We start from the raw sequence: 25,711 nt of genomic DNA, 5'->3' as shown, positions 1-25,711 counted from the left end.
CTAATCAGTTGCATATCTCATCGCTGCAAACCCATGGTTTAAATTTCACTTGATTCGGATGCTTCCTTCAGGGTGTTGCATTTACGGTGGCCAGCAGTGTATAACAGTGGAATTCCTATTGTTGCACTCTTAATATTGACAGCCTTGCTTTTAATTTCATCAAAGATTGTTTTGACTTTTCTATCTGCAGAATCAGTCCTTCCAACATCCATTTCTTTTTTGATTTCTCCACATTTTTCCTGCAGCCATAATTCCTTGGCTTCCATGGCCTTCTTATTTATTTTGTTCTTAATGATTTTTATTGTTATATTCCTATATTCGCCTAGGTATTTTTGTATCACCTCCTTTTGTCAATTAATTTAAGTATTTCTTATGTTACACAAGGTTTCCCCAAAGTTATCTTCCTTATACCTGTCCAACTTCTGTCACTGACAGAATACTGTGGTATTCATGATCACAGTAACTAGAGCCTCGGAAAGCTTTAAAGGTACATCATTCATCAGGATGTCGGTGTCCCACTTCTTTAGGCATTGATTCCGCTGTATGATCAAACTTCAGCTTGCTCTTCATTGTTACTTAACTGGGTTCTTAGTCTGTATGTGCTCCTGGGTGCACCCTACAATCTAATATCTGATTTCAGAATTTAACAATGGAAACACCAGTTTGGAATATCAACAATATATGGAAAAGGATAGATTGCTACTCACCATAAAGATGATACTTTCAGTTGCAGACAGGACTGTTACAATTTAGCTTTTGGCCAAAGCCTTCTTCAAAAAAGAAAAGAAAACACACACACAAAATTCATTCACACAAGCAAGTACACCTCACACACACACACACACACACACACACACACACACACACACACACAAAACTGCCAGATCTAGCAGCTTGGTCGGGAATGCATGTGAATGTGAATATGAATGTGTATGTGTGTGTGTGTGTGTGTGTGTGTGTGTGTGTGTGTGTGTGTGTTTCCTTTCCTTTTCTGAAGAAGATTTTGGCCTACAGCTAAACCTTAACAGTCTTTTCACTGTGCCTGTCTGCATCTTTATAGTGAGTAACAATCTATCCTTTCCATTATATTGTTAATTTCAGTAGGTGTAGTTCCATCTCAGCCCAGCAAGCTACCTTCCTCAGTGATGACAAATGTCTCACGTACGGTTCCGTAAGTACCTCCGTCCACTTCAAACCTACCACCTGACGAAGAAGCTCTATTATGAAAGATGCCACCAATTCTATACTAAGAAATCCCTTACGTATAGCCTAGCCATCTGTGGCTTTACCACCTGCAGTGCCGAGCAGACTCTCTTTAAACGAGCTCGGAGTCTCACCGAAGCCTTCACAGACCAAAATTGACCTGACCACCCAATCCAGAAACAGATCCCTTGCACTTTCTCTCCCCAGTCACCTAGTAATCCCCTCGTACCCACCGACTGGCCACAAAGGAGCAGATCACTTTGTGACTAGTGGCATCCAGGATTGGAACAAGTGAATCACCACTAGGGTTAGGACTGCCTCTCGTGTCCTGAAATGAGGAATGTCCTCCTCACTATCTCCCCCGACCCCCCTACAGTAGTATCCCACTGCTCATCTGACATACGCGATATCTCTGTCTGTTCCTACTCCACCCTCGATCCTAAACCCTACCCTCGTGCCGATATCCCAGTAATAGACCTACGTGCGAGATCTGTTCCGTACTTCCTATCACTGACGACTACTCCAGTTCTGTGACAGATGTTTCCCACCCCATCAAAATCTGGGCCACCTGTGGTAGCAGCCACGTCGGCTGTGTACTTACCTGCAACCACTGTGTGGCATTTCTGGTCCTACATAAACTCGCTAAGTGTATCTGAGGCTTTCGTCCGGTCACTCGATGTCCAGTCTGGTGTGGCAGTCGAAGACAGCAAATGAAAATGGAAGCTTTAAATTCCACGTGTACGAAATCGTTAACACGAGAGAATCGTACGAACGTATCGTCGTTTGAACACTGTACTGAGCCCGATACGGATGACATAGTAATAAGCGTCTCTTGTGTAAAGAAACAACTGAAAGAGTTGCAAACAAATAAGTCACCAGGTTTGTATGAAATTGTAATTCAGTATTACAAAGAGTACTCTACGGCTCAGCATTTATTGCAAATCACCCAGCGCAAAGGCCTACTCAACTGTAAAACAATGCAGGTGACTTCCGTATACGAGAAGGGTAAAAGAATTGACTCACAAAATTAGACACCAATATCCTTAACACTGGTTTGCTACAGAATTCTTGAACATGTTCTGAGCTCTAATATAATAAATTTCCTAGGGACTGAAAATCTCATGTCCAGAAATCAACTCAGTTTTAAAAAGCATCGCACGTGTGAATCTCGGCTCGTCCTTTTCTCACGTGATATACTGCAAACTATAGATGAAGGGCACCGGCACTGGGCAGATCCCATACTTCTAGATTTTCAGAAAGCATTCCACTGCAGGCTCTTAATGAAAGTACAAGTTCCCCGATACGTGAGTTGCTCAAAGACACTTTAAATTATAGAAATGGTGAGTGTTCGTCAGAGACAAGGGGATTGTCAGGAGTGCCCCAGGGAAATGCAACAGGACTTCTGTTATTATCTATATATATAATATATAATAATCTATATCTATAATATCTAAGATGGGGTGGGCAGCAACCTGCCGTCATTTGCCAGTGACATCGAGGTGTACGGCAATGTGTCGTCACTGAGTGACTGCAGGAGAAGACGAAATGACTCGGACGGAATTTCTCGTTGGTGTGATGAATGGCAGCCAGCCCTAAATGTAGGAAAATGTAAGTTTATGTGGATGAGTAGCAAAAACTAATCCGTAATGTTCGGATGTAGCATTAGTAGTGTCCTGTGTGACACAGTCACATCATTTAAATATCTGTGTGTAACACTGCAAAGTGGTACGAAACGGAACAATCGGGTAAGGTGAACGGTCGACTTTCATCTATTCGGAGAATTTTAAGAAAGTACGATTCATCTGTAAAGGAGACTGCATATAGGGCAGTAGTGCGACCTAGTCTCGAGTACTGCTCGAGCGTTTGGGATCTGCAGTAGGTCGTACATTTTTCCCTAAGACCATCTGCGAGTGGAGCAGGACAGGAAATGAGTAGTAGTGGTACAGGGTACGGTGGGTTGCGGAGTGCGAATGTAGAGGTAGCATCCCGCGCAGGCACGAAACTGACAAGTTGTCTGTCCACGCAAATGGCCACTGTCCGACTGTGGCCGAGAGACGGCGGCCACACGACTGCCGAGAGTCACACCCGGTACAGTGTGCTCGACTTCGACGACCGCTTCGCGGCCCGTGCCGTCTGGATTTTTACGTGAACTGCATAGGTAGGAACTCAATTAGGAACGTATCTACCATTCCCGTAACTCCCCTAGCCCGACTTCTGCCAGTCCCCAGCCTCCACCGTCCTGTAACCTCTACGGTGCCCTCGCCCCGGCCTCTACGCACTTTCTATCCCTCCAGAGTACCTGCATATTCCTTTCTCCTTCTCTTTTTCTCTCCTATCCCATTTTAATAGACTCCATCCCCAATGCATTAAGCACTCACAAGAAATGTTTACGTTCACCACTTAACTTACTTAAATGCCAGAGGAGCAACTCCAGGCGGTAGTCGAATAGGGATCGATATCCTGAGTTCCTGCAAGTTCTTCAGCTTTCCCAGGGCAGTGAACGCCTCTCTCGGTATACTGTGGACAATCTCAAAGTCGTCATCCTCGCAGAGTTCCAGACGTTCCAACTCGGTGCAGGCCTCCAGCAACGGTGGGACACAGCTGTGTAACAACAGAAATGGAGTCTTTCAGAATTATTCGTCTCCCGTCACGTTTCAAAAGACCAAAGAAACAGAGTACTTTATATTATAACTCTAAATTAATAGTTCTTATACTGTATTTGCAACAACAACGTGTTCAACTGTCACTATCGCATCATTCGCTGCTGAGATCATTACTATTAGTGTCACAGAAAGTATACCCATCAGGGATGAATTATACTAATATATGTCTGCTTGTGTCTGTATATGTGTGGATGGATATGTGTGTGTGTGCAAGTGTATACCCGTCCTTTTTTCTCCCTGAGGTAAGTCTTTCCGCTCCCGGGATTGGAATGACTCCTTACCCTCTCCCTTAAAACCCACATCCTTTCGTCTTTCCCTCTCCTTCCCTCTTTCCTGATGAGGCAACAGTTTGTTGCGAAAGCTTGAATTTTGTGTGTATGTTTGTGTTTGTTTGTGTGTCTTTTGACCTGCCAGCGCTTTCGTTTGGTAAGTCACATCATCTTTGTTTTTTGATAAATTATACTAATATACGTTAGACATAATGGTGAGAGTTAAGGCCCAACATATTAACACATTCAGTTGGTGATGAAATAGTGTTTCCGAAGTCAGCTTTTAATACTGCTAAGGCTTCAACATACAGTTTTTTCTCTTTTTTGTTTTTTGTCTTCAGAAACTGGGCATTTCATATTTATTTATTGTGTGTATATGATGACCAATAAGTCAGTGCTGCCAGCTGTTGCTTGCTCATGTAATTCAGTAAAATAAGTAAAACAAAAAGTTCTTTTACAACATTCTGCCTTTAAATGATTATTGACATATATAGGCACAATTGTTCGTGAGAATATATTGCCGAAATGAAAATCTTTGTATGAGACATCTTCGTAAACAACACGTAGGTTCTCGAAGCTGGTGTTTAGTCCAGTTTAAACTTCTGAGCTGAGAAGCTGAGGTCAATATATAAAACTTTTCTCTGGCTCTTTGTCTCCCGTTTTGGGAGACATCTTCAGAAGTAAATGGTACGCTGCCGGTATTGCCCACTGACGAGTGCCCGTCAGTCGATCGGACACCCACGTGTATTTAGAGCCAGTGTGGAGCATCTCTTCTACTATTGCCCGTGAGTTGTCGTCTCACGTGCAAAAACAGTCATTTCGAAAGACTACATTGGCTCGATGACCTCTTGTCAAAGTACAGGGTTTACGCAAAAGGGGGCAGCAGATATCTAGAATTAACGTTTGACAAACTACAAAAGATACAAACACAATTCCAGTGATCCTAGACAGAGAAAAGTTAAAAATTCTGAACAGTCTGTGCAGAAGTTTAGCTAAAGCCACAGTGGTATTGTTACATGTTTATAGGAATTACCATTTATGTGCTGAAATCAGGAAAATTTGAGTCCAGAGGATAACCTGAGTGTGGAAAATCTCCACATTAGTCTATTCACTGAGAGCTGGAATGAAACAGACACAGTTTCACGTGACTACGCACGACCTGTTCCAGCAAAAACAGAGTGTCGAAAATCCTTCGTGCACACTCTCCACGTGGCGGTCACGCTGACATCGCAGTGAAGCATACGTCGCTTGTGAAAAACCTTATATTTCAATATTGGCTTATAGTATAATGCAAGAAGTCATAAAAACCCGACAGGTGGCATAGCAGATTCAAACACAAGTGATTTTGGTTACAATAATGTTAAAGGAAGAATAAAACTTATTCTGTTGAAGTTGAACTGCTTTGATTCAAGTTTATAACAAAACACTCTTTTCTCTCTTTTATAATGCAGTCTAATTTCCACATTTGAGGTCAAACTTTTTCCATCACATGGAAAACACATTTGTTTCACTCTTCTGCAGTCACTGCTTGTTTTAATAGTTCTTTAACTTCTCACATTTTGTGTGTTCTGTCTTTTTCTGCAACACAGCCTTCGATTTTGGCCCAAACTACCTCGATTATGTTTAATTCACCAGGTATGGAGGAATCAGAAGAAAAGTTTTCCCTGCTCCATCAGCCATTTCATCCACTGCATATTCTTTGTGCACTACTCTGTTCTTTTTTAACAATTTCCAGTAATTCTTTCTTCAATACTCCATTTTCCAATAACAATATTTTTAGATTTTAGTTATTCCGGTATATCTCGCTTATTGGCATTCAGATTAGGTACTACTTCTTTTCAACAAGAATAGCACAACATGTTATCGAGAACAGTAACTTCTTTTTGCTGAAGCCGAAGAAAAAGTCTTCAAACCACTTCTCGAATGTACTGTTGCACATCTCCTCACAGTAGCCTCCACTTTTCTTGGGCCCGTCTTGGATTTGAAAGTTCACACACTGCCTCTGACAAAACCTGCTTTGCTCCCAATATGTGTGATAATCAGGCATTTACCTTTACCTGTTTCCAGTGGATAATGCAGATAGAAATGCTTGTTTAGAGGATTTTATGAACTTATGCACCGAGACGTTACTTCAGGTATGTCGTGTATTTGGCCATGTCTCGTCCAAACAATAGACGGGTCTTCCTTCATCTCTCAACAATTTATCATTTGTAGGTGACACTGCCTCCCTGAAATCATCTCTGTCTATTAGCACGCTACTGCATCCACACCGAAAGTATTTAAAATTCATTTCTTTTAAAACTGTATGATAATAAAATGATATATGGAAGTTGCTCAAATGTGGATTTTTAATCGTGGCCACAAGCACTTTGTCAGTTGTTAGTGACCTGTTACAAAAAATTTCCTTCGTATCGCAGTTCTATCGAAGTCACCAATACTTCCTGAAAGTTTGTCATGATTTTTCTTTCTTGGGAGACTTTGAAAAGTGTAACAACCAAGTTTTTCTCAAAACAATATTGGTCACTGACTGCTCTGGATACAACAGCTCCATTTTACACAGATTAAGAGCCATGTGCTTCTCCACAGAAGTTAATGACTTCTTTTTTGATCACTTCTCAGTTAGAGTCAAATCTGACAAGTCGGCCTCGCTCACCGTCTCCGCAGAGGACAACATGACAAGTTTACTCCTATGTTATACAAATAGAAATAAAGGGGATAGCTACTAGGTGACCACAAAAATAATGAATGACGAATGTGATTACAATCACTGACACTGACACACGAATAATCAAAAACTGGGCTTTCAAACGAGACGAACTTTACAATCAGATTCTAAGATCACACACTAATGACTTACAATCGCAACAGACGTGGCCAAACTGAGTGAAGTGTGCCCCGTATTGCTCACCTCTCGGTGGCAGTGCTGCGGTCACGTGCCTCGTCGTGTCCGCAGGCTGTCTGTCATTTCAGTGAATGGAGTGTAGTACTGGAATACCTGCGAGACTAAACTGGAGGTGTCGGCAGCCGCTCCTACGGTACAGCTACGGTAACTTCCCGACCGACTGCTGTAATTCAGTCAGGGCCTGATCAGTTTATCAGTTCACCACTCAGTAGGTTCGTACACCAGTGATTGTAGTGAGCTCGAATTATGTGTTTCAGAGTGAAGCTTTTGTTACTGCTCGAAATCTGCTGTTCTGTCCTGGATGATAACAAAGATCGTGAGTTATTTTTTATAATTTTTTTTCCCAGTTGTTACATTTATTTCACTTAGATATTACCACACTGTTTGAAAGTCAGCATCATCTACCAGCATTGCAAATACATGTGCTCACCGAGTATTTTTATGAACATTATTTTCACAATATTTACATTCTATCTGCACGTGTTGGAATGAATAATTTTTTTTATAGTTTCTGTGTCTCTCTGTATGATGCTTACTAATGAAACAATGATAGTCCAGGTCACAATGATTCCTGATAACAGTTAACTGTCAACAGTCAGTAATTTATCAGTGGAAATAAAATAAAAACTATGTCAAGGAACTGGAGTATACTGAATTTAAAGACACAACTGGCGGGACCAACTTGTGATATATTTGCTTTGTGGAATTTACCGTAGTATGTACACAGATATTTCCGGCAAACGTTTCACAACGAAGCTACGTAGTACCAGTAAATAACTAAGGTATCTGCTCCAGTACAAGCTCCCGTAATAATGTGAACAGTTCCTTCGTACACAAGTTGCTAAGTGCCTCATAATGTTGCTGCTTTCTACTTTGGGCGATAATAATGTACACCAACAAGTTGAAGAGAAAGAATTTATGGTAAAATATTATAGACATAAACAGAAAAAATAATGGATCCAGAATGGTGCCCTGAGGGATACATGTTTCAAAAACTTCCTCATCCACAGGCTGTGTCTATGCAATGAATCATTATCAGCATTTCTTAAATTATAAGTGCTAATTTGGAAATGACACATTCTGCCTGTTAATTTCACTACGAAATGTGCAGAATAATTTTCACGACAAACTCGGAACCCAAAATGCGCGGGTGAGGCTGGTTTGCCAGGTATTGTTGTATTGCACAGAACTGAACTGGGTACAACTGTTAAATACGGAGGCTTAAACAGTGGCACGGTCACTTACGAATGGAAGTAATTCCGTACCAAACTGACGAAAGCTGACCTGCAGCTTTTTTAAAGGAATCGTAGCAATATTTAGCTAGCTACATAACAATCTGTATTTAATAGCCCTTTATACGTACGCGAGAAGAAATATGCCAAAAGTCCACTTACCATAACGAGAAAGGCGCAGGTTATACCGTGTAGGGTGAAGATATCGAATACACGGGAAGCACACTCGTCAACCGAAAGTAATTTCGAGTAGAAGTTAGACAATCTTAGGAGGACAGGTAATAACACTCACCTCGTCCAACCCATCGCCCACTTTATGCATATCGACCTGAGGGTGTTCCTCTTGGCTCTCAGAAAGTACCTCAGGTCTTCCATATTGATATACGTAAACCCAAAGTCGACCTCGGCTAGTTGCGGGCATCCGTTGACCAGAGGTCGCACCAAACAAGGTTCCTGGGTAGAGCTACGATCGAATTCCTTGTATTCCGGTTCCAGATTCAGCACACGGAGGTTGTGCAGCTGCGACAGGGCCTCCGAGCACCTTTCAGACTTCAGCAGTTTGTAGGGAGCCGTCAGTGTGTGTATTCTGGTGCACTTCTCCACCAAGGTCTTCAGTACCTGCAACTGAACGATTCCCCTTCTGTACAAACACCTACAAAGAAAGCAATGCAAACCTCAAGAAGAAAGAAACTTCGTTACCAGTCATTTAAACAGATGCTTTCTGTCTTTTCTGAGGCACATAATCAAATTCTAGTGACAGAAGATGCACAGCAGCAAGACAGGTGGACGCAAACGAAGTCAGTATTAGTGGTGAACAGAAGGACGAGGACGATGATGACGACGTGCGGTTTGTCGGGAGCTCAATTGCACGGTCAATAGCATCCGCACAAAGTTTCAATTTTTTCACAATCCAATGTAGTCACTGCCACGAATGATGACGACAGTAGTGAAATGACGAGGAAAGCACAAACACCCAGTCCCCGGGCAGAGAAAATCTCCAACCCAACCGGGAATCAAACCCGGGACCCCGCGATCCAGAGGCAGCGACGCTAGCCACTAGACCACGAGCTGTGGACTGAACAGATCCCACATCGTCCACGCTCACTGGGCCAACTGGTTGTCAGCTAAGAGACGGCTGGTATTCACTGTGAACAGGTTACAATCTCATCTGGCAAATCCTCGAGGAGTCGGTTCGTACTGTCTGTGTCGCAGCTGCTTCTGACCGCCCCGGTTCTTTTCTAGTCCGACCAAATTCTCTGTTCTCATGACCTACATTGCACGACAACTGAATTTGCCTCGTTTTCTTGTTCTTAACTGACTGTGTACCCTCTCACTAATCGTAAACAAATCGGAACAAAATTTCTATTGGGAAAAAGTTGAAAGAAGGAGCAGAATCTATATGCATCTGCACTGACAGCAATAACTGGAAGAAATGCTTAGTGTATGAAAAGTTTATTTTGGCTCAATGACAGTTTACGTAATGGTTTTTAGCTTTAGTATCAAACCAATATAACTAGCCAAAATGAATCCCTTAAAGAAACAAACTTACATATGTAAAACAGCTCCAGATGTCTGATTATTTTACAAAATGTGTTAATGTGTTAAATGTCAGACATTAAGGATGGAAGGAAGAAAAAGTTTTGGAAAAGTTTGAATTTATGTTTGAACTTCGTCAGAAGTTCTCGATTTCTGAAAAGCATTCGATTCAGTACCAGACTTATTCTTATTGTCAAAAGTTCAATCGTTGGGGGAATCGAGTGAAATTTGTACCTGGATTGAGGACTTTTTGGTGGGGAGGGAACAGCGTGTTATCTCAGATGGAGAATCATCGTCAGATGTAGAAGTAACTTCAGGTGTGTGCCAAGGAAGTGTGTTGGGAAACTTCCTCCTCATGTCGTGTACTGATAACCTTGTGGGCAATTTTAATAGTAACCTCATATTTTCTGTAGATAATGCAATTATCTATAATGAAGTATTACCTGCAAGTAGCTGCATAAATATTCAGTCAGATCTTGATAAGCTTTCAATGTGGTGCAAAGATTGCCAGCTTGCTTTAAATGTTCAGAAATATAAAATTGTGCACACCTCAAAAAATGTAGTATCCTATGACTACAATATCAATGAGTCAAAGATGGAATCGACCAACTCATTTAAATACCTGGACATATCATTGTAGGGATGTTAAACGGAATGATCTCATAGGTTTAGTACCAAATAGCACTAATACGGGATATTGAATGGATACAGAGAAGGGCAGCACAAATGGTCACAGATTTAATTTGACACACGGAAAAGTGTTAAGGAGATGCAGAAGAAATTGAACTGTCAGACTCTTGAAGATAGATGTAAACTATCTTGAGAAAGTCTAGTAACAAAGTTTCAACAACTGACTTATAAATGATTACTCTACAAATATACTACAAACGCCTACATATCTGTCACACGGATATCACGAATTAAAATTAGAATAATTATAGCACACACAAAGGCATTCAATCAATCATTTTTCCCACGCTCCATACGTAACTGCAATAGAAGAAACCCTAATAATTGGTACAACTGGACATACCCTCTGCCGCGCACTTCACGGTGGTTTGCAGAGTACGACTAGATTAGATGTAGATGCAGAATTAGAAGTAGAAGTTATTACGTGCTCTCATTATCAAACATAGGACGAGTATAGTCTGGGATGAGTTATTCTACCTCAACACATATACACAGTTTCTAAGTCTCGTACTGGTCTCACCCCCCCCAGGGGGCTTGCCGCTCTTAGGCCACCACGGGGGCCCAGCTTTTGCAGCACCTTTTCCCTTTCGTTCCACGTGTCTGTCCTCTCGTTGAAGTGTGTTCCGAATTTTCAGTAGCCGATATCAGAACAGTCCAACATTTTTCGGTCCTTTTCGCTTTCTCCGTTCCCGTTCTCCCGTCCTTCCTCCGCTCCAGTGTTTGAGGTTCCTCCTTTTCTTATTCCTCACTGTGCGCTCCCGAAGGTCAACCCGTGCGTCCGACACGTAACGGGTGACGCGGTAACGCACAACTCGTAGCCCCACACCGACAGGTGGGGTTCGCACGTACCCCCCGGTACGGACCCGGCCCAGGAAGGGCGGTTGCCCGTGCTGCCACCTTCCCAAACTGCCAATCGCTCCCTCTGTCAGGCGTTCGGGAGGTGCGAACGACCACCTGAGCCAGGAGCGCTCCCCTCCGAGGGAGGCTGACGGTCGGAAGGAGTGTGCCGTCAGAGGCGCCGACAACCGCGGGGCATTTTCTCGCCACGAGCCGGTCGTCTCTTGGTAGAAGACGTCTACCGAACGTAAGTGGAACGAGGCTAAAGATTCGGTGACCCTCTGCACCACAGTTCCTTGCCATTTTACAGCTGAAGACGGTCTGTCCTTTAGCTACGGTAAATACATTTATTATTCGGAAAGGTGTCGACGCAATTGCCAGGCACGTGAAATCCTCTTCTCGTTTACACGACGGTACTTCAGTTTTGGAGACTACTACCGATTCTCGAGCACGACGACAGCTCGCAGCTTCGCTCCTCCGCAACTATCCCGCCCGTGTCGAGGCCCACCGAATGCCGTAAGCGACCCGCGGTGTTATTTACACTGAGTAGCTCGACGGTCCGATCGAGACAGAAATCCAAATGTACCTCTCCGATCAGGGTGCCGTTACGTGTAATCACTAGTGCTCGTGTGCACTCTTTTTCTCACTTTTTATAGAAAAATGTTTCTGTCAAAGATCAAAGCAGGCTACGTTCTTAACCCAATGCGCTGCTACTACTGTCACCGTTATAACCACACTCAAATGTCCTGTCGACACCTGGCCAAATGTGTAGCCTGCGACAGGGATGCTCGAGAGGGTGACATTCTGTTTCCTTCTCCCCGCCCTACCGATTGCAGTGGCGACTGTGCCGTCTCCTCCTGAGACTGTCTGCGTATCTCGACGAGTGGGTCGTCCGGAAGATCTGGGCGAAGAAAAAAGTGCCTCACCCGGTCACTCGCAATTGTCGGCCAGTCGGAAACCACGTGTTCTACCGTCCGGCACTTAAAGTACCGTCATCGCTACGTGTCACTCCACGAAGTGTGCGGACATGCGACCTCAAATTCGGCACCGCGGTTGTGAAATCGCACGGTGTCCCCGTCTCCTGCTCCGGGTGTGCGACGAGCCACCGAACTTTTGCCTCGGGGCAGAGTCACCTGCTACACGACCGGCAGGCCGGAAAGGATAGGAGGAATACTCCCGTGAAGCCCTCTTACGTCTCTCCGGCCGACAAACGTCCGAGTCTTCCTCTGCCGACCAGAAAGGCCCCGAGAAATCAAACAGAGGCAAACGGTCGTCTCCTTAGCCAACTCAAGTTCGTTTTATTAGCTGTCTTTCCTTCTGTGAATTGGGCTTAATGTGTAGTCATTTTTACTCCCTTTCATCTTCGTGTCCTACAGTTCTGAAATGGGCACGTACAACTCTAGTTGTTCTTGTGCCCTAAAATAAAACAAAACAATACTGGTCTTATTGTGTTAAACTTTTAACATAAGATCATACATCTCAGTGAGTATATTATGGCAGAATTTTAAATTTGATCAATAATTATATGAAAGGCAGAAAATCCAATTTTTGTTGTCCCTGAAGTTGTTAGTGTACAATCCCAGTTGCAAGTTCCAAATCTGTGTTAGCTATTTAGTGATCAGATCTCACAGCATAGGTGCCCCATTGGTATGCGTATGCTGTGTTACAGACCACCATGGGCAGTTTCACAAGACACTCAATATTTAATCAGCATAAGGCACTAACATTTTCACAATTAAGCAGGCTAAAAGCAATGCCACAGATACCTGTAGTAAGCCAACCATAAACCACGTTCCACTTACACCACCTGGCAAAACAGCAACCTATTTGTGCATATTCCATGGTCAGGTCATTATTTTGGCTACTACCATTAAGCATGGGTATTTGTAAGCAGAGAAGAGGGAAGGAAAAGAACAGGCACAGTCCCCTGCGAACAAGACTCAGTGGCAGCAACAGCAGCAGCAAGCTCACAGATCACTCCCCCCCCCCTGTGATACGGAGCTGGTCAGTGTCGTGTGTTGTAGACTGTGTACACTCATTCAGTTCATGACACGATCCGAAGAAATCGTGACTTTATATTGTACTTCTGATAATATAACAGTCTCATATTTTTCAAAAAAAGATACAACATACGTAAGCCTTATTTTAACACGAAATGTATTCGCAGCTGCAAATACGGAGAACCGTTGGCTGTATGATGGAATGATGACAATGAAAATTTGTGCCAGACACGGACACGAACCAAGATTTCCCACTTATTGCGAGCAGTCGGTTTGCCGTTAGGCTATCGGACCGTACTTCCAGACGAGATGCAAACTTCAATATATTGTCAACCGTATGTTCACAACCTGCATTCGTACATTCGTTATATATTTTTCCATACAGGGGAGGCATTTTTAATTGAATGCTGCTTGTCTGGTGTTGATGGATAAATATGATATTTCAGTGCCTGTATTGTTCAGAAGTATGATGCAATATTCCTTCAGAGATGCACGCTTTTTCCTTCTAGACAACACAGGCACTACAATATCGTATTTATCCACCGACACTGGGCACGTGAATTTCGATTAAAAATGCCTCCCCTGTACAGAAACGTACATAATGAACGCACCGGTGCAGGTTTTCGACATGTGGAAGTTTGGGTCTGGCCGTGAAGCGTGCAAACGGACAGGTGACCGCTCACGATAAGTGCAAAATCCGGGTTCACGTCTCAGTCCGGCACAAATTTTCGCTGTCACCATTCCATTATACAGCTGAGATTTGTCCGTATTTGCAACTGCAAATACATTTCACGTACGTCATAATGGCTGCAGCTTACCACAGCCCGTGTTCCTTAGGACGTGCGTGCTTGCCCGAAGGAATATTACACTGCACTTTTGAACGATGTGCTCTGTACCTTATTGTAAGCCTTATTTTCAGAAAACTATTACTCTTTGTACTTCTAATTTAATTCAAAATTATAATCGTATCTGAAATTATCAATCTCATCGTATGAAATATTTTGAGCAATAATTTGACAATTTTATAAAAGAAGTATTTAACCACATACGAAGATCTCCGGATGTAAAATATCGACGTATTATAAGATAGCTGAACTGAAACTTCTCCTATCTTTGCTCTCGTCAATTTGTGTAACGAGCAGTTGTCGGTTAGTTACGGAGCAAATAGTTTCACTGTGAAGTCACGAGGTGAATGACGTGGGAGGTATCCCTTTCTTTTTGAGGTCACTGGCTGGCTGAGGTTTGTTTTGTACTGCAATGTGGAACTGCTATAAATTACTACATGAGAGATGGAAACAATAAACAGAGAGAAGGATAAAGTTTCATCGTGCAGCATTGTCCTTATCTTACAGTGAAGGTCAGTCGTTCTGCCTAGATCTAAAAATGCTAATTCCATAGAGCCACAAATTCAACAAGGAGCAATAAAAAGAAGGTACTGTGCGACCTTCCTTCTTGCCAATTTATTAGCTGCACACACGTAGCAAAAAAAGTGTGCTTTCTCTCAGCTTTTATTTTTCAGTTCTTTCTGGACAACAGTAGAGGAGAGAGTCAGCTCAATTTGGAAGCTCAGGTCTGGGATCTTACAGAATAAAAATTTGGATACTGTTGTGGACCTATGTGTTTGCAGATTGAGGAGAAGGAATTTTATGTGGGTTTGTATGGAAAGTAACAGTAATTATTTCTAAAATGCAAGAATGATGGTTGGACTAACACTCAAGCGAAGAAAATTTAGAAGCTCGTGAAACTTTTGTGTTGAGGTGTTTCAATTTGAGTGAATATGTTAAATTTATGAAACTGTGAATAAAGTCGTAGCACCAAGAGTATTAATTGAAGAATACAGCAAAGCTGAAATTAGTGTTCATGGTGATGTAGCAAAGTTGCAAACTTTGAATGATAATGTTGTAGAAGATAATATTTTGAGGTAATGCTCTAAGCACAGTAGAGGATCCTGTTCTACAGACAAACTGTTTTCTGCTGTAAAAGTCTAATTGTAAGCATTACTCGAACTGGCTAGGGCAAATGAAGTTTCAGTATTAGCTGCTAAAAAGCATTAGGAACCTGGCACTTGCATATATTTTGTGTGGAGAAAAATATCTGTAATAGTTTTTCCAAAGTACAAAAACTTGAAAATTTCAATTTTGTAAACAGTTACAGCTCAATTGGTGGTTGGTTTAGAAACAGTGGCAGACTAGTTTGTGGTAGTGATGCAAACAACATAATATTTACTGTATGCAATTCTGGTGTAAAAATGTAAAACTTAAACTCACAATCTCTAGCTCATATCAAAATTTTTTCAAAAATATGTGGCAACTGTCAATAAAGGAAATGTGTGTTTTATCTGTGAAAGACTTTCTTTGAGAAGTCTGATGCTGGGCTTTTCACATGCTGTAACATTCATGTTTTCTGCTGTAATGTGTCTAGTTATTGAGTGTTTCATAAATGTATTTCCCTCAAAACATGTGTCATTAGTAACAGGAATTATCTTAACTGCATTAATAACCACAGTGGTGACTCCAACAACTGTTAGTTATGTTGAAAACTGTGAGTGTGCATCGCCTTTTTTCTTGTGTTCCGGTTCCGTTCACTACCGACACGGGTCATATTATTCCTTCGCGTTCGGACTCCTCCGTGCCTACAGTGCCTCGTCACTCGTGGATAAGGCAGAAATATACGACTTCATTTGACGGGTTTCCGATGCCACCGAACCAGCCTCACCCGGCACTATACGGCCAACAACGTCTGCTGCCCTGCACGCCTACCACCTCGTGGCGAGTAACCCGCTCACCGGCCTCGTCCCCGTAAAGGACTCGCCACATCACACTGCCGGTCCGTGGCCGAGGTTGGAACGAAACGGCCCGTCCGGTGAGTCCAAAGCGTGCTGCCCCATTCTGCAGTGTTCTCACAATTTGCGATGACGACGACCGGCTCCTCTGCTGCGACGGGTTCCGGTCACACAGTTTCATTTTCGTACGCTCACTCGGTGACGCCAGTCACCTCTGCCGCACCGGTACGCCAGCACGCTCACCTCTCCGTGTCAGCACTATCGCCCGCTTCAGCAGTGACGCGGGTCACCTCCGCCGTGTCGGAGGACCGCATCTCCGCACGTCTCGCTTCCTACGTGCACAGATTTTCGGTGATGCTGGTCGCTTTTGCCGCACCGGTCACTTACGCTCTCCCACCTTCCACCCCGGCTCCTGCAGCACCGCCCTACGGCACCCGTACTCTGCTCGTGCCCGCTCCAAACGTATCGGCCGACGGCGCCGCAGCAACCCTCCTCGCACCCGGTCCTGCCGCTACAGACCACAGCATCCTTTTCTCGTCCACACCCGCACCGTCCGCACCTGCTGCCTCCGACTGTGGCGCCGCAGCCCCCTCCGGACCTACTCGGGTCGTCGCTGCTACCCAGAGCCCAGCCCTCCACTACACCACCCCTGCTCTGCCTGCACCTGCTCCGGTCGTGCCGCCTTCCGATGGCCCCTTTCACTGACACACACGTTTTGACCGTGTCCACTCTCGATATTAGCAGCCTCCGGCACGCGTCCGACTATGAGCCGGGCCGGGCTTCCGCTGCTTCGGGCACCGTTCCGATAACGGCCGTCCCACCACTCGGTCACGATTTGACACCGCAGGCCGGTACAGCTCCCCTGTCTCAGTGCACGTTGGCTGCTTCCTCACCCACTCTTAATACTACCACTCTGAGCTTTCCCGAGGTGCAAAAGGACAACCCTAAGATGTGGTTTGCCCTAGTGGACTATATCCCCGATTTCCGTGCTGTATCTGACGTTATCGTGGGCACAATTTACCTTACCAGTCATTGGCACGACCACATCGATCTCATCAGTGATCTGCTGCTTTCATCACCTACAGACTGCAACTGTACATTGTGTAAAAGTTGCCTCATCGAGCACCTCTCCTGTCCTCCTCCGGAGGCCACACACCAGATTATTCACGCCGAACTATTCGGCAAATGAACGCCGTCTGAGTTCTGACGGCACCTTCACTCGGAAATCGACAGTTAAGTTAGGACCGACATCACTCTCTGGACCCTTCGGCTCCTCAAACTTTCTCAGGAGGTACAGCCGGAGCTGCTTCCGCGTACCACTGCCGCTGCGGAGTCGAGCATCCGTTCCGGTGACCGAGCATTCGCTATTATTCGCCTCTGCCGGTGCACGCCTCGAGCGTCGTCGCCGACTGCGGCGGTGGGGGCAGTGCCGTCCCCGCTACCCCCTTCCTCACGTGCTCACAGTCGCGCACACCCGGGCCAGACCACCACTGCAACACCACTGCCGTCTGTCGGCCTCCGCCCCACACTGCCAGAGTCGACGATCCGACATGCACCACACACGGACGAAGCTGTGCCCGACCGGCCTCCAAGCGCCGACACTGCCTCTCCGTCCCCCCTCCCTACCTGCCCACAGTGTCAGCTTCGTGCGACGTTTCGCCCACCGCTCACAACTGCAGGCCTCTGCGCAATCACCTAAACACGAACGGCAGTCACGTTTAGGTGCCACACCACGTCCCGCCTCTACGCCACACGGCGCCTACCGGTCCGGGTCACACGGCGCCCACCTCGGGCACACGCTCACCGTCTCTACGTGGTGACGTAATGTCCGGCCTCCACTTCCTCGTGCACACGGGAGCAGCTGTCGGCGTCACCCTCGCCACTGTCACATCTGATGACCCCTCTCCAGCTTCACTACCTTTTGTCACTGTAAAGAGACCACGTATCCCCTCTCACAGGTACGTAAGGTTATCACTCTGTGTTTCCCACAATAAGCTTTTCCCTGGACTTTTTACGTCGTAGAAATCGACGAACCTGTCATAAGGTTGAACTTCCTCTGTCACTGTGACCTCTCGCCTTACCTTCGAGGCACTGCAGACCACCACTCTTCCGGTGCCACAATCTCCTGTGGCGACAGCCTTCTCAGATCTCCGAGCTCTCACACGAGTGCTCTCAGATGGCAGCCCTCTGCACGCAAAACTCGAAGCAGATCTCTTTCAACTCGGCGCCGTCCCCGACTGCACATGTACCGGCAAACTTCCGCCGCCTCTCTGCCGATACTGTTTCCCGAGCACGATCTCGACCCCACAGTTGCGACCCGGGCGGACGTGCCGCTCTCTATGTCCACGGCAACTACACGGACGCCAATACACGAGGCCCGGCAACCGCACCTGCTTCCGTGTGACGTGCGTAGTGATTGCGACATCGTCCTCGCAGCTAGCACGCCGTCACACTCACTGCCCACCGTCGCACAGCATCTCACCCGCGATCTCCCGATGTCAGCTGACACGTCACTCACACTGCCAGTGAACCTACTCCACCTCCCACGCGCCAACATTCCATCTCCCACCAATGTTATATTTCATCTGCTACCGGCGACCTGCAGCTCACACAATCGAGCCCCCCCCCCCCCCCCCCCTGCCGCCTCACCTACTGCTTAGTCGCTATCAGCAGTGGCACCTGTCACGAGATAAATACCGCGGAGGGGACTCTGGTTCGACAAGGTTTGGCACCTTAACCCGATCGAGCTACACTGTGCTGAGGACACTGTCAAAGACGCGGATATCCTGTGGTCTCAACCATCAACTGGCCCTCACCGATACACCTCGTGTTAAAGAAAGATGGTACATTCCGTATATACGGTGATTACTGAATGCTAAATTTTCGCCGGCCGCTGTGGCCGAGTGGTTCTAGGCACTTCAGTCTGGAACCACACGGCTGCTCCAGTCGCAGGTTCGAATCCTGCCTTGGGCACGGATGTGTGTGATGTCCTTAGGTTAGTTAGGTTTAAGTACTTCTAAGTCTACGGGACTGGTGACCTCAGATGTTAAGTCCCATAGTGATTAGAGCCATTTGAGCTAAATTCGCACCACATCCAGGACTACACACAACTCTAGCACAGTGTCCGAGTGTTTACAGTGCTTAACTGCTGTATGGCGTGTCACCGAGTTCCCCGGCACCCACCCGACATACCTAAGACTGCTATCGATACGCCATTTGTGCTCTCCGAATACCAATTCGTGCCTTACACCCTTAAAAATGCTGCACGAACGTAGCAACGTTTTATCGACTCAGTGGTGTTTAACTTTCCTTTTGCCTATGTGTACCTCAGTGATATTCTCGTGTACTCATCATCTATCAGCGACGGTCAGGAGCACCTCGTCAAGTTCGCACGGCATCAGAATTGAATGGCATCGAGATGAATTGTGAAAAGTCGCAGCTTAGTAACACCACTGTTACTTTTCTGGGACACACTGTTTCGTTTGCAGGCATGCGCCCCCCTTCAGATGGGTCAACTCCAATCTTAGCTTGCCTCTCCCAGAAGATTATTCTGCACTAAGATGCCTTCTAGTCAGGGTAAGTTTTTATCGCCGATACCTCCCCCGTGCAGCTTCCGTACAAGATGCTGTTTGCCCGACGTGTTCCTGGCCGATGGATCAAACGACACGATCGACACGTCCAACTGTCTGAGAACCACGCTTTCTGAAGCTGTTACCCTCGCCCGCTCCAAGCTAAATCCACTTACGACCCTCACGGCAGATGCCAGCAACAGGGCGTGGGTGACACTACAGAATCACTCTGATCTGCCTCGAAAAAACTGACAATGTCTCAGTGTAAGTGGTCGGTGTTTGATTGAGAACTTTTACTGGTTCATAAGGTGATCAAATACTTCTGTACGATATCGAAGGGCTTCACCCACTATATTTGTGGTGTCACTGCCAGACACCACACTTGCTAGGTGGTAGCTTAAATCGGCCGCGGTCCATTTAGTACATGTCGGACCCGCGTGTCGCCACTGTGTGATCGCAGACCTAGCGCCACCACAAGGCAGGTCTCGATATACGATAGAGCACTCGCCCCAGTTGTACGGACGACATTGCTAGCGACCATACGGACGAAGCCTTCCTCTCATTTGCCGAGAGACAGTTAGAATAGCCTTCTGCTAAGTCCATGGCTACGACCTAGCAAGGCGCCAATTGTAACAGTGCATGTATCTTACGAGTCTCATTTGTATAGTCAAGAGAGATGTATCACCAGGAGTGAATAAAGTTAAGTATATTCCAAAGCTACGTATTTTCTTGATAGCAGTCATAACGTATCTTGTTCCAGAATTCACGCCCGTCTGCGTTAGATAGCGTGCCTATCGGCCCCCTCAAAATAACACTGTGTCGGCACATCTGTCGACACATCATTTGGCGACGCGGCTTAAAGGAAACGTGTTCTTTCTGATTGCTTACATTTATTTGTGTCATGGCTTCGCCAGATGTACTGTCCGAATTTTATCGCTTGCAGAATCAGCAGACGCAGGCGTTATTGGATGCCCTTGGACAGCTCGTCCAGGGTCAACGTGCACTGCAACACGATGCGGCAGCCGCCGCTTCACCGCTACCGCAGCCACAACTCGCAGTTGCACCGCCTTTTAGGCACTACAACCCGGTGCACGAATCGTGGACAGAATGGTCCCCACAGTTCGCCTTCCATCTAGCCGCCTACAGAATTCCAGGTAATGAGCGGCAGCCGTTTTTGCTTTCTTGTGTCGGTGTGTCCACCTACCGCGTGATAGTGAAATTGTTTCCACGACGCGACGTAGCAACTCTGTCCTACGAGGAAATTTTGTCTGCTTTAGATGCCTATTTCAAAGAAAAGGTTAATGTGGTTGCAAAAAGGTATACGTTCTTTCGTACAAAACGTACGGCCGGTCAAACTAATAGGGAGTGGGTAGCAACATTGCAAGGACTTACTAGGGACTGTGCCTTTGACTGTGACTGTGGCCTTTCTTATTCAGATACAATGGTGCGTGATGCAATTGCACAGAACGTTTCTGATGTTCGCATACGGGAGCAAATTTTGAAACTAGTAAATCCCTCCCTTCAACAAGTGATAGACATATTAGATAGACAAGACACACTTGACTGTGCTCAGGAATCTTTTGAAACTTCGCCAGCCGTGTGTAACATTAACCGGCCCGCTGGACGCGCTGCGCGGCCCGGTAACCGGGCCTCGCGCACTTTGACGCAGCTGCCGCCGCGCTCTAAGCCAGGTGTGCCGCGCCAGCACACAAATGCAGTGAAATCATGCCCGCGGTGTGCTACTCGACATTCGCGTGAACATTGCCCGTCACGCCAAGCTATTTGCTTTTTCTGCAATAGGAAAGGACATGTTCAGAGTGTTTGCCAGAAAAAGCTCAGATCAGACGATCACAACCATTCCAGGCCCTTTGCTTCGCGCCGGAATCGAACCAAGGACACTCAGGCTTGTGGACCTTCGCCCATGGACATTCATGTCGTTAATTCCACTTCGTCCAGTGACACTTTCTCTAATAGTGACTGTGTTCATCCCACAAAAACTGTGCGTCGACGTCGCCGGAAATCACGTCAATTAGCAAGTGATTCTGTACAAGTGTCTGTTCAAATTGCACAAAACAGTCGCTCTTGTCGTCAGCAGGACAATAAACTTTTTGTAGATTTGGACTTTAATGGCAAGGTCATACCATTCCAGCTCGATACCGGAGCTCCAGTTTCATTGCTCAATCACGACACGTACAAACAACTGGGCAAACCTCCGTTGCGATCCGCAAATGTTAAGCTAACCACGTATTCAGGACAGAAAATTCCTGTGTTAGGACAGTGCAGCCTTCTTGCAACATACAAGGGACAAACGAAACTTGTGTCATTTTACGTTCTTCGTTCTTCTACTGCAGTGAACTTGTTTGGTTTAGACTTATTTCAGTTGTTTAACATGTCTATTGTAAATCAGGTCCTATCAGTGAATCAAACTGTGCCTTCAGACAGTGTTTCTCGTCTATGTGACGAATTTGCAGACATTTTTGCACCGGGCTTAGGTTGCGCTAAAAACTATGAACCACATTTGGAACTGAAAGTCAATGCGCAACCGAAATTTTTCAGAGCGCGCAATGTTCCCCATGCATTGCGTGATGAGGTCGCAAGAACGTTAAACGATCTCGAATCACAAGGTGTAATTGAACGTGTGCAAGCTTCTCTCTGGGCCTCACCCTTAGTAATTTTGCCAAAACCTTCCGGAAAATTGAGACTTTGCGTGGACTTCAAGGCCACAGTGAATCCACAACTAGTGACTGCTACTTTTCCTTTGCCCCGCCCGGAAGATCTTTTTGCTAAACTGTGCCCGGGAAAATATTTTTCGAAGTTGGACCTAGCCGATGCGTACTTGCAAATACCGGTGGACGACGAATCCCAGCGCGTATTGGTGGTTAACACGCATCTTGGATTGTACCGATTCAAAAGACTGCCATTCGGGTGTGCATCCGCCCCTGCATTGTTTCAGCAATATTTACAAACTATTTGTGCGTCGGTCCCTACTGCAGCAAACTATCTAGACGATATAGTGATCTCCGGACAGACAGAAGAAGATCATCTTGCGAACCTACGAACATTATTTCAGGTCTTGCGACAAAATGGTCTTCGCTTGAGGAAGGACAAATGTGTGTTTTTTGCTCGTGACTTACCATACCTGGGACATGTCATTAATGCCCAAGGCATACATCCGAGTCCAGAGCACCTCCGTGCCATACAAGAATTGCCTTCCCCTCAAAATGTGAAGCAGCTACAGAGTGTGTTGGGTAAAATTAACTATTATCATAAATATGTGCGCAATGCCTCTTCCATTTCAGCTCCGCTTCATCGCTTACGCCGTAAAGGTGTTCCGTTCGTCTGGACGACGGAATGCGAACGCGCCTTTCGCCAGTTGAAATCGGCGTTGCTTTCTAATACTTGCCTCACGCCTTTCGATCCCCAGAAACCCCTTTTGTTGATGGTAGATGCATCGGATTTCGGGATCGGTGCTGTGCTTGCGCACAAAGTTGGCTCCCATGATCGCCCTATTGCCTTTGCGTCCAAATTGCTCTCGTCTGCGCAACAAAATTACTCGCAGATAGAGAAAGAAGCTTTGGCTCTCGTGTTTGGTGTTACTAAGTTCCATGATTTCTTGTATGGTCGTCACTTCACCATCATCACGGACCACAAACCTTTGACATCGCTTTTTCATCCGACCAAGCCTGTACCTCCACGTACAGCGCAGAAATTCATTCGCTGGTCTATTTTCCTCTCGCAGTACCGCTACGATATCTTGTATCGGTCCACTGCTAAGCACGGAAACGCCGATGCGTTGTCCCGTTTGCCTGTTGCTGAGGATAAAGCATTCGATTCTTCCGAACTTGCTTGCATGTTCATTGATTCGGAAACCGATGAAGTGGTCGAATCGTTTCCGATTGATTTTCGTCGTGTAGCTACAGCCACAGCTGCTGACCCTGTCCTTGCTACTGTTTTGCGTTTTGTTGCTACGCAATGGCCTTTGTCAAAGTCTCGGATCGAGGATCCGTTGGTTCGCAGATTTTTTGCTCACAGGGAGAGACTTTTTGTTCGACGTGGTGTTTTGTTGTTGCGTTCTGATAATGATCAGTCCAGAGTCGTGGTCCCACGTTCGTTACAGTCCTCTGTTTTACGGCTTCTTCACCGAGGACATTGGGGTATAGTGCGAACGAAACAACTTGCTCGTCAGCACTGTACTTGGTTCGGAATCGATGCTGCGATTACGCATATGTGTTCTTCTTGCATAGCGTGTGCCGAACAACAATCCGCACCGCCGCGGAAAGTCTTTGCATGGCCAAAAGCCACTTCTCCTTGGCAACGCTTGCACATTGATTTTGCTGGTCCATTCTGGAATGCTCGATGGTTGGTTCTGGTCGATGCCTTCAGTAATTTTCCTTTTGTTGTCCGGATGTCTTCCACGACGTCCTCCGCCACCATCCAAGCGTTGTCTGCTATCTTTTGCATTGAAGGTCTTCCGCAGACTATTGTTTCCGACAATGGCCCACAATTCATGTCCACAGAATTTCAGTCATTCTGCCAGGCAAATGGTATTCAACATCTGACATCCGCGCCGTTTTCGCCTCAGTCAAACGGTGCCGCTGAACGATTGGTCCGGACTTTCAAGTCACAGATGTTGAAGTTGAAAGAGTCGCATTATCGGGAGGACGCGTTGTTGCTCTTTTTGTCCTCGTATTGCTCTCAGCCCCGAGATGGTCGCTCGCCGGCTGAGTTGCTCCACGGTCGTCCACATCGGACCCAGATGTCTTTGCTGCATCCGCCGCATCAGGTTCCTGTGCAGCGGCAGACTCCTGCTTTTGCTCCAGGCGACGTTGTATTCTATCGCAACTATCGCGGTTCACGGCATTGGCTCGCAGGGCGCATTCTTCGCTGCCTCGGCCGCGCGATGTATTTGGTTATGGGGGCCTCTGGTGAGGTGCGTCGGCATCTCAATCAGCTGCGCCTCTGTCGTCGCACGGGTTCTGCCGCTCCCCGTCTGCTTTCAGCGACGGTGCCGTCCGGTCAGCACCCTGGGGACCCATCTACTGGCTCACCTCATCCCCAGGTGTTACCGACGCCACCTTCCATTTTGCCCCATGGCGACGCGCCGCTGCCGGTCCTCCCGCCGGCGCCGCCCGCAGTGGACGCTTCGCTGCAGCCGCCACGCGCCTCCCCGGGTCACGCGCCGCCGCTCGCTTCCCGCGACCAGCTGTCCTCCGCCATGGACCTCTTGCCCGCTCCGGACCACATGACGTCTTCGCGCGTCGGGTGCCCCGACGCAATGGAGGTCGACCCTTCGGCCCCTCCTGTTTCTTTACGGGCGCATACACCGCATGTTGACGTGCACCCTGGACTAGGTTTTCAGGTGTTTCCTAGCTCCCCTTGGACCAAATGGCCGGGTGCGGGTGGCACAGCCTCGCCTGTTGTTAGGCTCCCCACCTCATCGCATACATCAACATGGGGTCCTCCCCACGGCGGGCGGAAGCCTTATAACACGACTGTTCGCCGATTTGCGGGGGAGGAATGTGGTGTCACCGCCAGAGACGACACTTGCTAGGTGGTAGCTTAAATCGGCCGCGGTCCATTTAGTACATGTCGGACCCGCGTGTCGCCACTGTGTGATCGCAGACCTAGCGCCACCACAAGGCAGGTCTCGATATACGATAGAGCACTCGCCCCAGTTGTACGGACGACATTGCTAGCGACCATACGGACGAAGCCTTCCTCTCATTTGCCGAGAGACAGTTAGAATAGCCTTCTGCTAAGTCCATGGCTACGACCTAGCAAGGCGCCAATTGTAACAGTGCATGTATCTTACGAGTCTCATTTGTATAGTCAAGAGAGATGTATCACCAGGAGTGAATAAAGTTAAGTATATTCCAAAGCTACGTATTTTCTTGATAGCAGTCATAACGTATCTTGTTCCAGAATTCACGCCCGTCTGCGTTAGATAGCGTGCCTATCGGCCCCCTCAAAATAACACTGTGTCGGCACATCTGTCGACACATCAATATTCACGGACCATAAACCTCTT

At 46.5% G+C, this 25,711-nt stretch overlaps 1 protein-coding gene across 1 annotated transcript in view; it reads right to left on the bottom strand.

Moving 5' to 3' along the window:
• LOC124596541 overlaps nt 1–25,711 on the bottom strand; it is a 149,744-nt gene that overhangs the window by 59,063 nt on the left and 64,970 nt on the right. Inside the window, exons 4-5 of the mRNA XM_047135718.1 lie at nt 8,562–8,893; nt 3,613–3,804 (exon numbers count right to left, since the gene is read on the bottom strand). Coding sequence (XP_046991674.1) covers nt 3,613–3,804; nt 8,562–8,893 — 524 coding nt within the window. The remainder of the gene's footprint in view (nt 1–3,612; nt 3,805–8,561; nt 8,894–25,711) is intronic.

Source organism: Schistocerca americana, chromosome 2, assembly GCF_021461395.2.
Source record: "Schistocerca americana isolate TAMUIC-IGC-003095 chromosome 2, iqSchAmer2.1, whole genome shotgun sequence".
Taxonomy (NCBI): Eukaryota; Metazoa; Arthropoda; class Insecta; order Orthoptera; family Acrididae; genus Schistocerca; species Schistocerca americana.
The sequence above is the reverse complement of the archived record's forward strand: the minus strand, read 5'-3'. Positions and strand labels throughout refer to the sequence as shown.